The 13,024-nt window shown below is 45.0% G+C and overlaps 1 protein-coding gene across 1 annotated transcript; it reads left to right on the forward strand.

Moving 5' to 3' along the window:
* Positions 1 to 1,072: 1,072 nt before the first annotated feature.
* On the forward strand, positions 1,073 to 7,481 carry lrrc47 (leucine rich repeat containing 47; the record flags this gene model as incomplete). The annotated part of the gene is made up of 7 exons (XM_080016024.1): positions 1,073 to 1,642; positions 1,925 to 2,380; positions 2,468 to 2,584; positions 3,239 to 3,354; positions 4,619 to 4,721; positions 5,177 to 5,266; positions 7,018 to 7,481. The coding sequence occupies 7 exons, from the start codon at positions 1,073 to 1,075 to the stop codon at positions 7,222 to 7,224; spliced, it is 1,659 nt and encodes a 552-aa protein (XP_079872150.1). The 3' UTR covers positions 7,225 to 7,481.
* Positions 7,482 to 13,024: the final 5,543 nt, after the last annotated feature.

Consider the following 13,024-nt stretch of genomic DNA (forward strand, 5'->3'; position numbering starts at 1 on the left):
CGAGTGGGAAACCGTCGCAAATCTCCCGGAAGTTGAAGAACGTTGGCGTACCTTGATTGGTGTGTGGAGCGGGCGCTTTGTGACATCATCACCCAATTTGTTACCTATCTCCAGGTTCTGCCTTTGGGGGGAATTTGCACAGGGCTAGGTCCGCGTGTGTAGGGGCCCGCACGATGAATTGCATTTTCATCGTCATGGCGATATGAACGTGCAACATAAACACATCGCAAAAGATTGCCTGAGACGTTGAATAACAAAAATAATTGTATTAAATTACACGTATGTAAGAAGCAAGGCCCTCCGGTTGAAAGCGCTACAAAAGCAGGAAGTGATGGTGCGTTCACGGAACTCTGATGTCTTCATGGAACTTGTGTTGTTTCCCCCCAGATGTTCTTTTTTCATTTCGAGAGATGTTTTTGTCGAGTTTAGAAATAATTGTGTTTTTAGTTGTGTTCTGAACTAATCGAATTATTTGTGTGTTTCCGTGTTCCAGGTGCCAAGGAGAAGCCGAAAATCTAAGACGAAGTCGACGAAGCAGGGGGCAGGACGTCCACCCTGCGTTCCGAGTGAACTCGGAAATTCGTAATTGGTGTCCGTAGGAAGTGATGCCGCGTCTCATGGGATCTCTGAAAATTGTGATTAGTAACTAACACGACTAGGACCTGGACCCCATGTATTGCTGCTTGCAGCTATATTTTTTATTATTATTATTATTATTATTTATTTTTATTTTGATATTACTATTCTATCGCTGGGGCGTGGATATTATTATACTAAATATTCCATATTATGTATTATAATATAGAATACATGATCTATAAAAGTCTGATCTACTGTATTTAAAATAAATAGTGAATAATAATATCAACGCTTTGCGCCGGACAGTCTCAGCGCAAAGGATTCTGGTAGTCTGAGTTTTCTACTTGTATATCGCCATTTAAACGTCAACTTTGCGCAACCACTGCGCAGCAACTCCCCCCCCCCCCCCCACGTATGCGTATACGCTGCGCCAAATGACCGTATCAACCCGGTGACGGCGGGTGTGCGACAAAAGGCTTCCGGGTGTGGCAGCATGGACGACGCGCAGACATGGCCCGAGGTGGAGCGCGCCGCCCGGGAGAAGCGACGCGAGTTGGTGCTGCAAGGCGCCGCGGCGGACCGGAGGATCCCCCCCGGCGGCGGGCTCTGCTCCGCCATCTACTCCCTCACGCTCCTCAACTACCTGGAGATCTGCCAGTGCCCGAGCCTGACGGAGATCCACGAGGACATCCGGCGCCTGACCGGCCTCCAAAGCCTGGTCCTCTGCCGGAACCGGCTCGCCTCCGTCCCGGCGGGGATCGGGTGCCTCCGCTCGCTGAAGGTGCTGGACCTGTCGTCCAACGACCTGGGCGCCCTGCCGGCTGAGATCGCGCAGCTGGCCGAGCTCAACACGCTCAACGCCAGCTGCAACCGGCTGGAGTCGCTGCCCGAGGGGCTGAGCGGGTGCACCAAGCTCTGCGCCGTCAACGTCTCGAAGAACCGCATCGCCCGTCTCCCCGCCGACTTCTGCTCGGGCCGCCTGGACCTCCTGGCCACGGTCGTCGCGTCGGACAACGCCCTCGAGGAGCTCCCCGCGGACGTCCACAAGCTGTCAGCTCTCAAGGTGTGTTGATGCGTCGGGTGCTCAGCCGAGCTTTGCGGGGTCCGCCATCGACAACGCAATAAGCGCGTAGAGCAGCGTATGCATGACGCGTGCGGCTGTTTCTTTGTAAGTGACAGCTAAATAACGTGTCAGGCATGACGTTTTACAGCAAAATAATCAATGGGATTGACACTTTCAAGAGAGGTTTTCCTTTATTTATTTCCCTACCCATGGTGAATTCTTTCTTTGATTTTTGTTGTTCTGAAGATATGCAAAAAAAAAAACGTCATTCTCTCGCCCCAGGTTCTGGACCTCTCCAACAACAAACTGAGCGAGATCCCCTGGGATCTGAGCGAGTGCTCCAAGCTGAAGGAGATCAACTTCAAAGGCAACAAGCTGAAAGACAAGCGTCTGGAGAAGATGGTCAACGGCTGCCAGACAAAGTCCATCCTGGACTACCTGAGAGCCGGCGGCAGAGGCAAAGGGAAGGGGAGGCTGGGAGAGGACGGGGAGGCGGAGGGCGGGCGGGGCGCCGACAAGAAGAAGAAGAGGCCGAGGAAGAAGAAGGACGACGCCGGCGACGACGACGAGGAGGAGCTGTCCAAAATGGTGGTGAGGGTGCTCCATGTGGCCGACAGCCCCCTGGCGGTGGTGGTGACCGACGGCGTGAAGGAGGTGCGGCCCTACCTGGTGTGCTGCGTGGTCCGGGGCATGAACCTGCGGTCTGGGAACGCGCTCAAGCGGTTCTTGGCGGCGCAGGTGAGTTCGGGCGCCTCCCGGCCAAAGTGTGCGCGGTTCCGCGTCGCGCCAAGACCAAAAACGCCTTTTCTCTCGCCCCCTCCACAGACTAAGCTTCACGACGACCTGTGCGGGAGGAGGACCACGGCGACCATCGCGACTCACGACGTGCAGCTCCTGAAGAGCCCCCTCGTCTACGACGCCAGAGCGCCCGCTCAGCTGAAGGTACGCCGGATCCAACCGGGGGGGGGGGGTTGCTTGTTTCTCCCAACAAAACCAATAAAAATAGTGTTTTTATTGTCGGCGTTTTTATTTTCCGACGTTTATCCCAAACATAAAATCCCCGCGTCCGCCAGTCCCTGGTGCGCCGCGGTGCCGTGTCTTGGACACCGCCTGGGGCACGGCAAACAAAGTCGGGACGGGCTTTCAAATCGGGCCTTGTGTGATGAGGCCATTCAGGAAACTTTCTGCTCATTTCTCGCCGCAGATTTGTTGCGGAAACAGTTTCTGGTGGACGGCTAAGGTCTAATCGGTGAAATTTGCGGAGTCAATACAACGGCACCCGGAAGCCACTCTCAAACGCCATTGGCCCACAGAACCCGGCTCCTCGGGAGGGTGGCTCCTCCCACAAGAAAAAACAGCCCGTTTTGGCACAGGATGGTTTCCTGGCATGTTAGAATGGCTAGAATGCATCATCTGAGGGTTATCTAAAAAACTAGAAAAACATGTTTTGGGCACCTCAGAGACCTATCTTATAATAAGTCCTGTGTGTGTGTGTGTGTGTGTGTGTGTGTGTGTGTGTGTGTGTGTGTGTGTGTGTGTGTGTGTGTGTGTGTGTGTGTGTGTGTGTGTGTGTGTGTGTGTGTGTGTGTGTCACAGATCACACCGCTGGGCCGTAAGGAGGTGTCTGCGGTCGAGCTGATGAGGCAACTGCAGCAGGAGGCGGACGAGCAGAGGAAGCAGAAGAAGAGGCAAAATGTCTCCGGGCTGCACAAGTCAGTACAAGGGCGCGCACGCCCGACCCAGTGGCCACTTTCTTAGGTGCAGCTCGTTCTAGTTCTGTCGCTCTCGGCCCTTGAACCCCGCTCAGTTGCTATCGAGAGGCCTAATGTCTGTCAAGGAGACGGTCCCCGCACCCAAGCACCAGCAGCCTGAACCATGGGTGCAAGGCAGGATGGTTGCTTCCGGTTGACGCCGAATTCTGACCATCTCTACCATCTCTACCTAGCAGCAGAAAACGTGTATCCCCGGAGACCGTAATAACTTAGTTGGTACATATCAATCATTTATACCCTGTTTACCAAGTCCAAACATTTATTCTATGCATAGAATCACATTATTTCTGTTCTGGATTTTTTTCTGTTTGTGTATATTTTGTCTATTCTTATTTTATATATGTTTTTTAATTTTAAGTCAGGTTGTTAAGCTTTTTTCTTTTTTTCATTGTTCTCTCCTTCCCGTCTTGCTTTAACCAATCGTGCCGTTCTCCTCTACCCTCTCTCATCAACAAGGCGTTTCTGCCCACACGACTACCGTTGGCCGGATGTTTTGCGGGTTTTGTTGGTTTGTTTGTTTTTGGACCGTTCTCTGTGAGCTCTAGAGACCGTTGTGCGGCGAAATCCCAAGAAATTCAACGGTTTGTGGGGTTGTTCTGGCCCAGAGACTCGTTCCCCGGGCGAAGTGGGCTCCCTGTATCATACCCATTGTGATGTTTGCTCTTTAACAACAACGGAACTTTTTCATAGACTGATTGTGAAGCCTTTGGAATCAACAATAAGAAAAAGATAAGTGGGTGGGTGTGTGGGTACTATGCTGCTGTGTTTCTTTTGTTTATTTCTGACATCAACACATGAGGGCAGCATAGGACTTTGGCACTAAAGACCAATAGTAAGCTCCTACTAACTACTGTACTCTTCATGCAATAGTATATAATACTGTTTTTACACCATTTCATAAACCATACTTTTTTCCCAATATAAATTTGCCTTTTTTTATACCAGATATCAGTGAGTTAAAGTTCATGGCCAAAAGCACATTTTTCACATTAAATGTGAAACAACTTTTGTTTCCAACGGAGGGTTTCATATGGCATTGGTTTACGTCTGACTTTTTTTTTTTTTCTTGCATTTTTTTTTTTTTTATACTTTATTCATTCCTCTGGGGGGAAATTAGCTCTCGTGTCTCCTCACATTAAACGCTTTGAGTATTATTATTGTTGTTTTTTTATTTTTTTATTTCAAGTGTGGTTGTGCTTCACAGATACCTTCAGCTTCTGGATGGCAAAGAACTCTACCCCTGCCTGGTGGACGCAGATGGTCATGTGATCTCATTTCCTCCAATCACAAACAGTGACAAGACCAAGGTGTGTGTGTGTGTGTGTATATTGAGGCTAAAACCAATGTTTGACTATTTTACCAGGACCTTGGACACTTGTTGACCAGGTAATAAGTATATCAGATACTGGACAGGGACATTGTTTTATTACCCTTCCTTGTTATCAAAACTGAGTCAGCACGCGGAGGATTTAAAATTAAACGCTGCTGTCGACATTTGTCTGCGATACGGTGTTGCTGATGCCGACCAAAAGAGGGGAAGGAAACAAAACAAAGCAAGAATGACCTCTCCATAGAAATCAATGGAAGTCTGTGTTAATATGCCGAACGCACAACACTTAATCATCGGTCTCAGACGCTGCTATTGCAATTGTAAATGCACGCAACATGTTGTCAAATCTTCAGAAAACAGCATGAGCTTTGTTTAAATAAAACTATTTAATAACAATCTTGATGGGTTGATTGTTTGTGTGTCTTGTTCTAGATAAGCAAGACGACCAAGGACCTGTTCTTGGAGGTGACCAGCTCAGTCAGCCTTCAGGCCTGCAAAGGCATCATGGACGCTCTTATTGAGGTAGGCGTCCATTTTGATGTTGTAATTGAGGACACCACTTTTAATGTTATGTATATATATTTTTTTTATACAAACAAAGTCTTTGTTACTGTTGTCCACTCAGCCATTTGTCCACTCAGGCAGCCGTGGGGCCTTGAGTTGCTTTCGAGCTTCTCCCTTCTTCAATGTTGTCTTCGTCGCCTTTCACACAGCCTCCCCTTCCCTGAGTAGGAACGAGCTTCCCTGTTTTTAAATAGTCTGCTCAGTGATCAGAGATGGCGTGCGGCTGCCCCACCCCCAGCTCTGCGTCAGCTCAGTGCTCGGCCCGACTTCGGCCCGTATTTGAAGGGGCGCTGTCCGTGGTCCTGATCCCTAGCCTCTGTGGAGAGCCTCGGTGACATGGGGGCTCCACAAGGCCCACCCAGGTATAAATCATTTAGGCGACTCCTAACATGATTACCTGGAGATAGACCCCCCCCCCCCGCCGGGTGTGTAACAGTGCAGTCCATCAAATACGAAAATATAAGATGCATAACCTTCCTGATACCAGTCGTCAAAGCCACCTGTCCAGGTTTCTAACAATCAAGGTCGAGTCAAGGTCGGCGCCCAGCAAAAAGGACGACCTGTCCAGGCGTGAATATGCAGTATGAGTGGATGAGACGGGTGTTTGGTGGGTGTTCTGTTTCTTTGACATCTCTACCTGCTGCCGAAAGGCTGTCTGTGTCCCAGGGTGTGCGATGTCAAGAATTTATGTTGTTTGTTTGTTTTTTGTTGTTTTTGTTTTTCTGATGGATTTGAATGAAGTATAAAATGAAATTGGGGAAAAACGTATGGGTGTTTCAAAGTCAGATTTTGAAGCCACTAAATAATGGAGGCAATTTCTGCCGTGTCTGCTCAATAAAAATGTAAAGATATCATGGGCCGGTGTCGCCAACAGAGCTTATCATTTACAGCTTCCGTTTGTTCCCACTCGGGGAAATGGACTCACTGACATGCTGTAAAATGAAAGACGTGACTTGAAACGGAAACCTCCGGTTCAGGTTTGCGGGGCGACAGGAGACGTTTCCTGTCCCCGTGGCCGCCAGAACTTGCCCTATATTTCGGCAATCTCGGCGACGGGATCAGATTGCCTTCATTCTTAAATATTTTATCACCGCGCTAAACATGAGGACGTTAAAGGAGACCATTACCCAGACCTGCAACCTTTTGGTCTGAAGCCGAGAAGCACTGGGGGTGCACACTACATAGCCAAAGGTATGTGGGACACCCCTTCTAATGAATGTGTTTGGTGCTAAAATCGAGCATACATTACATTTACATTACATTTAGTCATTTAGCAGACGCTTTTATCCAAAGCGACTTACAATTATTCAAACACCGACGGACGCAGCCATCAGGAGCAATTAGGGGTTAGGTGTCTTGCTCAAGGACACTACAGCATGCTAGCAGGAGGAGCCTGGGATCGAACCAGGAACCTTTAGATTACTAGACGACCAGCTCTACCTCCTGAGCTACCGCCCCCATACATCCATGAAACCTCCTGAGACAACGTCGGCACGAGAACTGTTGGTCGTGACCTTCATGAACTGGGTTTCTGTGGGCCAGCAGCCGCACCCAAGCCTAAGATCAAGAAGCGCAACGCCAAGCGTCGCCTGGAGCGGTGTAAAGTCTGCCTCCCATTGAACTCTGGAGCTGTGGAAAGTGTGTGTTTGTATTTGCATGTAACCAGTAGGAAGGTTTCAAAAGTCCTTGCAACCCCTGTTTCTTCACAGAAAATGGCAGAGCTGAACAAATTCACAGAGGAGAACCATGAGGAGGACGGGGAAGAACGGGGGGCGCCCGAGCCGGTGGCGGCGGACCCCGGGGGCCTGGTCGTACAGCAGGTCCGCACCGTCGACCAGGAAGGCAACCTCAAGGTGGTCTATCCGTCGAAGACCGACCTCTCCGGGGACGTTAGTAACCTGAGCGTCATCTGGTAGCCGCCATCGCCCGTGACCTCCGCCGTCGATGTTTATCGAGGGGCGTAAATTAATCCTCACGGAAATCCAAATGACTGAAAATAAGAGTTTAAGGACGACCTCTAATGACATGCGCTTGGAAATGTATTAAAAACTGATTTCTAACCCCCAGGACCCCCGAAAGGGGAAATAATTTTATTTGACTTTTTTTTTTTTTTTTTCCTCATTGAAGTGTGGTTCTGGAGAACTCGGAAAACAATAAATTTCACAAAAACCAATGTCCTAACTTACATACTGGCTTTAAAGGGAAATGCTTTAACTGCTTTTACTTATCACCAGCACGCTCAACCTCACACTCATTAAACATCTACATTACCAAATATAAAGGTGAATGTCGTGTGTTTGAAAAAGCGCTGCCCCATGCTGAAGTCTTGATTATCTGAGGTTGGTTGCAGGTGTTACAAATGAATGGTTAAGACACACACACACACACACAACAAAAACGGCATATAAATGCATTTTATTGCTGATGGAGTAAAACTATTTTCGTTCTACTTGTATACCACGTGATTTACTGTAACTGACCCAAAAACATAACCTTCATTTGGAGGTTTTGTGTCCAGGGATGTGGAGTTCTTTGTCAACTGTGAAAGATCTTGGGTACGGTTACATATCAAGTGACTGCGCGTGTGTGTGCGCGCGCGCGTTTGCGCAAGAGATATAAGCAATAAGAGGAGTTAGTCAAGTGCGGTGCGGCTGTGTGTTCCTCTGCTCGACACAGGATGCACATATAAAGCGGAAACCTTTTTTTTTTTTTAATCAGACATGAAAAGAACTCCCAGGGTGCTTCAGAAGAAACAGGCCTGGTCCGATTTGAACAACACGAACAGGCGAATCGCCTGGTGTGGGGGTCATATCGACCGGACGTCTATCGGTCATCTCTCGGACATCAGAGTCCAGAGGATCGAGCGGTCGGGCAGAGGGCACCCGCAGACCGCCCGGTCCAAAGCCTGGGGGAGCTTAGCGCCGCCCGCAGAGTGTCTGGACTCCACACCTCCGTCCGCCTCTCGGTGGAAGCCTGAAACCGAACGGAGACAAGCGGCCTCCGCGGCGTCTCCCCGCAGCGTCGTCCTTTTTCCTCCCATCACCGGATCCAGCGCCGGCAAGGCGGGGGGCGCCGCTGCGCTGTTGTGCCAGGGGGTGCCGGCCTCACCAAGAAGCGACGGCGCTCCGCTTTCTAAGTCAAGTTTGACGCGAGGGAGTGCGGCGTCGCGCCCGCAGATTCCCCGCGAATCGAGAGTGTTTTGCGGCAGCTCCACGCCACGTCGCCAAGGACTCGTCCGGGCAACCGTGGCCCGCAGACCCCTCGACTCCCAGCCGGACCCTGCAACGGGGAAACAAAAGGGCGAGGCCGGCGACCCTTGTGCCGTCGACAGCGGGACAGTGGTGCCGGCCGGGGCTAAACCCGATCCCCTCGGGGCAGAGCGACAAAGGGGCTTCTGCTGCGACGGTTCAGCGATTGAAACAGAATCTCGTCTCTCGGGTCAGAGCCGAGCACTGAGAGAGTCCCCCTGCCCCCCGGAGCACGAGGGCTACTACACCTGCCGGAGAATCGCCGAATGGGTCTTGACGGTCAACTCGACCCTCTTTTCCACCGCAAAGGACACCTCCAACGGGTCGGGCTGCGCCGACGAGCAAGACATTGCGACTATAAAGATAATATATGATGGAGATTGATGGGTCATGAGTTTTATGTGGGGTTTTTATTATGTAACATCATCTGAACACATGTGAGATAGGTCAAAAGATGCACAAGCCCTGGAAACGTTGTGCGTTCAGTGAAGTTTAAGATGCACAGCCGGTTTTTGGCACAATAGGCACAAAACACTTCCATACGTCATTTCTGTGTAAGTATACAATGAAACTACTCAGGTTAAAAAAAAAAAAGTTTATTTTTGCTCAAAGGGCATGTCGGTACATGATTAATCCATTCTTAAAACTTAGTGAGCATCACCGAGCTCTGATGCTATGCACCCTGCGTCCACAATACATTTAGCTTTATTCGCTTTCAATAAGTTCGGAAAGAATACACTTCATCACAAATACTATTTTGCAGGAGCTGATGGTCTTCTGTGTGTGTGTGTACCGGGCTATGGTTATGTTTTGGTCCTTTCACACGTGAGCGTCGTTCCCTCATTCTTTCAACATCTGTGGACGTAGTAGCCGGTGGTGTATCCTATGAAGTAGATGAACACCAGTGTGGCCACGGCGCCCGCCACCTTCAACACGATTCCCCTGTTGCCGGTGCACACACTATTGTAGAGCCTTGGGAGGGGGGAAGAAAAGTGACCATCGCCACACATTTCAACCATGACTGAAAAAGGCTATCCCAGGTTTAGTACAAATTAAGAGTGTGATTTAGTCTAAGATTAGGCCTGATTTGTGTCCGTGAAGCCGCTCCACAGTGTTCATCTGTCATTTCAGTGAATGCCCCTGCACACGTTTCCCTTCAAATTTATATGCTTGCACTAGCCCCATAAAATAAACAGTGATCTATTTTTTTTCTTTTCCTAATGTTTTTTATTATTATTATTATTATTATTATTATTATTGTTGTTATTGGGTTAAAGAGTGCTGTATCCCCTTACCCCATCAGGCCAGACTGCGGAGGAGCCACGTTTAAGTTGATGTTGTCCTCGTTCCAGCGGTTGTACTGCACACGCTCTGGAGTTTCAGAGGTGTCCATGTGGAGTGCAAAACGTCACCGCGCACCGACAGTCAGCCTGTGCGGGTCAAAATCCCGAGAAGTGTAAAAACCTCTGTGGAGCCGACCATTGTTTGGTCATGTCATATTCACACGGTTTCAGTCCTTCGGCCGTGCAAGGGTGAAGGTATGATAGTCAGCACTCACCTGGAAGCTGTGACAGTCTGACCGAAGAGCAGAGAAGTTTGCTTTGGAGGAGCTCCGAGCCGCCGCTGCGTCTTATAACCATGAGCATAGTTCGCGGGGTGAGGCCATCGTGTCATAAATCCGCTGGCACAGTGACAAGTCATGCTGTCGGGCCTCCATGTACGACCCCTTTTCCACGATAAGGATTCAAGATTCAAGATTAACTTTATTGTCCCACAAAGTGGAAAATTCGGCTCAGGCTTCACACATGCTGCAGCCATAAAAGACAAACCTTCCACGTACAAAAAACAACAAAGGTGCTAGTAAATATAAAAAATATACAGCAACGTTCATAAACGCACCTACTGTATAGACAAAAAGAAAAACAAACACATCCGTTAAGGCCAAGATCGGCACAAATCCCTCAATAAAAGCAGAGATCCACCATAAAGGGGAATTCGAGCTCCAGGCCCTTTGTACACAGGATATTGATGCATTTGCCAATCTTTGTGCATGAAACGTTATCATGTTATCTGACAAGGTCCAAAAAGAGTCACGAGTGCAACGGTATCTTCAGTGCAGTCAAGCCAAATCCCTTGTTTTCCTCACTGACAATGTGTGATTACAAGATACAAATAAAAAACAAATCCGGTTCAGCTACGGAATGCAAAATCAATTCATATATATGTCTATACCAATGCTCAGATTTATATAGATATTTAATAAAATAAAGAAAAAACAAATACAAATAAAAGTACTTTGTAAGCAGAATGAGTGACATGACAAAACACACACACACACACACACATATACAGTATATATATATATATATATATATATATATATATATATATATATATATATATATATATATACAGTATATTCGGTATATATATATATATATATATATATACAGTATATACATTCATACATACATACACATTTATGCACATACACATATACACATACATACATACACACAGATACATACAGATACATACACATATACAGTACATGTGTATATACATATGCATATAAAAGTATATCTCGTGGTTTTACGAAAGTCATTTTGTGTCAGGGTATTTGTGCTTTAACTTAAGTAAAATCTGCAAGTACTTCTTCCACTGCTGGATTTAAATTATTAAAAAAATAAATGATGCATGTACTTATCCATGTATGGTATTTTCATAAGAGACTAAAGTAAATTGTACAAATGGCCGTCGTTCTTTATTTCCTTACAGATCAACTGAAAAGGCCTAATGGAGAATGCATCAAAGGTGATATACCTTTTATCTGGGAGGTTAGACAGATATTAGGTTCTCAGTTTACGCATGGGACTTCCTGGATTGAGTTGGTTGGAGTTTGGACAGTTAGGTGCAGCGAGCATGGGAGGGTGGATGCACCTGTAAGGATTGTTTACGTTGACAGTCTGTATAAACAAGGATACTTTTAGCCCTGACGGCAACTCTCAAGAGATTAATAGCGACGACACTTTTTATTTATAGATGTATTACAGATATATATTATTTATAGTAATAATAATATAATAATATAGATTATTTTAAGCATCCTTATGGACTTTGCTGGCATCAGAATGTTGTTGTTGTCATTGTTTGTTTTATAATCCCAAAACAATATTCTAATTGTATCATAGCTATTTGTGTGTGACCGCACACTGTAACTTATTAAAATAACCTCAAGCGTGCTTTGTTTTATGTATTGTTTTTAGTACTTCACGTGTTCTTATGAAGTGTTTTCTGCTACGGGTTCAGTGTTTCTGTTTGTGTTGTCATGTATTCTGCGTGTTTTGTGGCTGTCATTACACCTGCTGTTGAAAATGAGCCAAGGTGACCAAACTGGCACAACGACAGAAATGTTTGTTGATGTGCACTGTCCCTGGAACTTTAAAGCGTATAAATAGATAAAATAAATATCATAATGTTATCAAACTGTGTGTATTTGTTTGTGGTCCAGAGCTGCATGTCCACGACACTGGTGGATATTTCTCTCGTTAAATACGCTAAAAATAAAAAATAAAAAATAAAAAAAGGACTTCGTGTATTTATCTTGGAGTAAGGAATTTGAGACATAAACAGAACTACTAATCTCTTAATGCTATAATAATGATAATAACAGTAATAATAATAATTATAATAATAATTATTATTATTATAATTATAATAGTGATGATAATAATATTTATGATAATAACGATAATAATAATAATGATAATAACAATAATAATAATAATAATAATAATAATAATAATTATTATTATTATAATTATAATAGTGATGATAATAATATTTATGATAATAACGATAATAATAATAATAATGATAATAACACTAATAATAATAATAATAATTATTATTATTATTATAATTATAATAGTGATGATAATAATATTTATGATAATAACGATAATAATAATAATGATAATAACAATAATAATAATAATAATTATAATTATAATAACAATAACAATAACAATAATAATAATAATAATAATAATTATTATAATAATAATAATTATAATTATAATAATTATAACAACAATAATAATAATCATCATCATAATAACAATAATCATAATAATAATAATAATAATAATAATAATATATAAATAGGACTGAATGTAAAAACATTTGTTGATCCTTTATTCGATTTGTTTTTGTATTATTTTATTCATCATTTATTTCATTAAATGAACTATAGATTTTAAATGCACGTGCATACTATGATATTTTTCACGCTTTGAACGTTCATTCTAAATCGTCGAACGAAAAAAAAAAGAAAATAAAATCATTCGCCGTTTAAAAAAAAAAAAAAAAAAAAAAAGTCAAAACAAATCAAAAAATAATAATTAATAGAATAAAAAAAAAAAAAAAACAACAACCCTTCCACGACCCGGAAATACAACACAGTCCC

Source organism: Zeus faber (genome assembly GCF_960531495.2).
Source record: "Zeus faber genome assembly, chromosome: 15".
In the NCBI taxonomy this organism is placed as follows: Eukaryota; Metazoa; Chordata; class Actinopteri; order Zeiformes; family Zeidae; genus Zeus; species Zeus faber.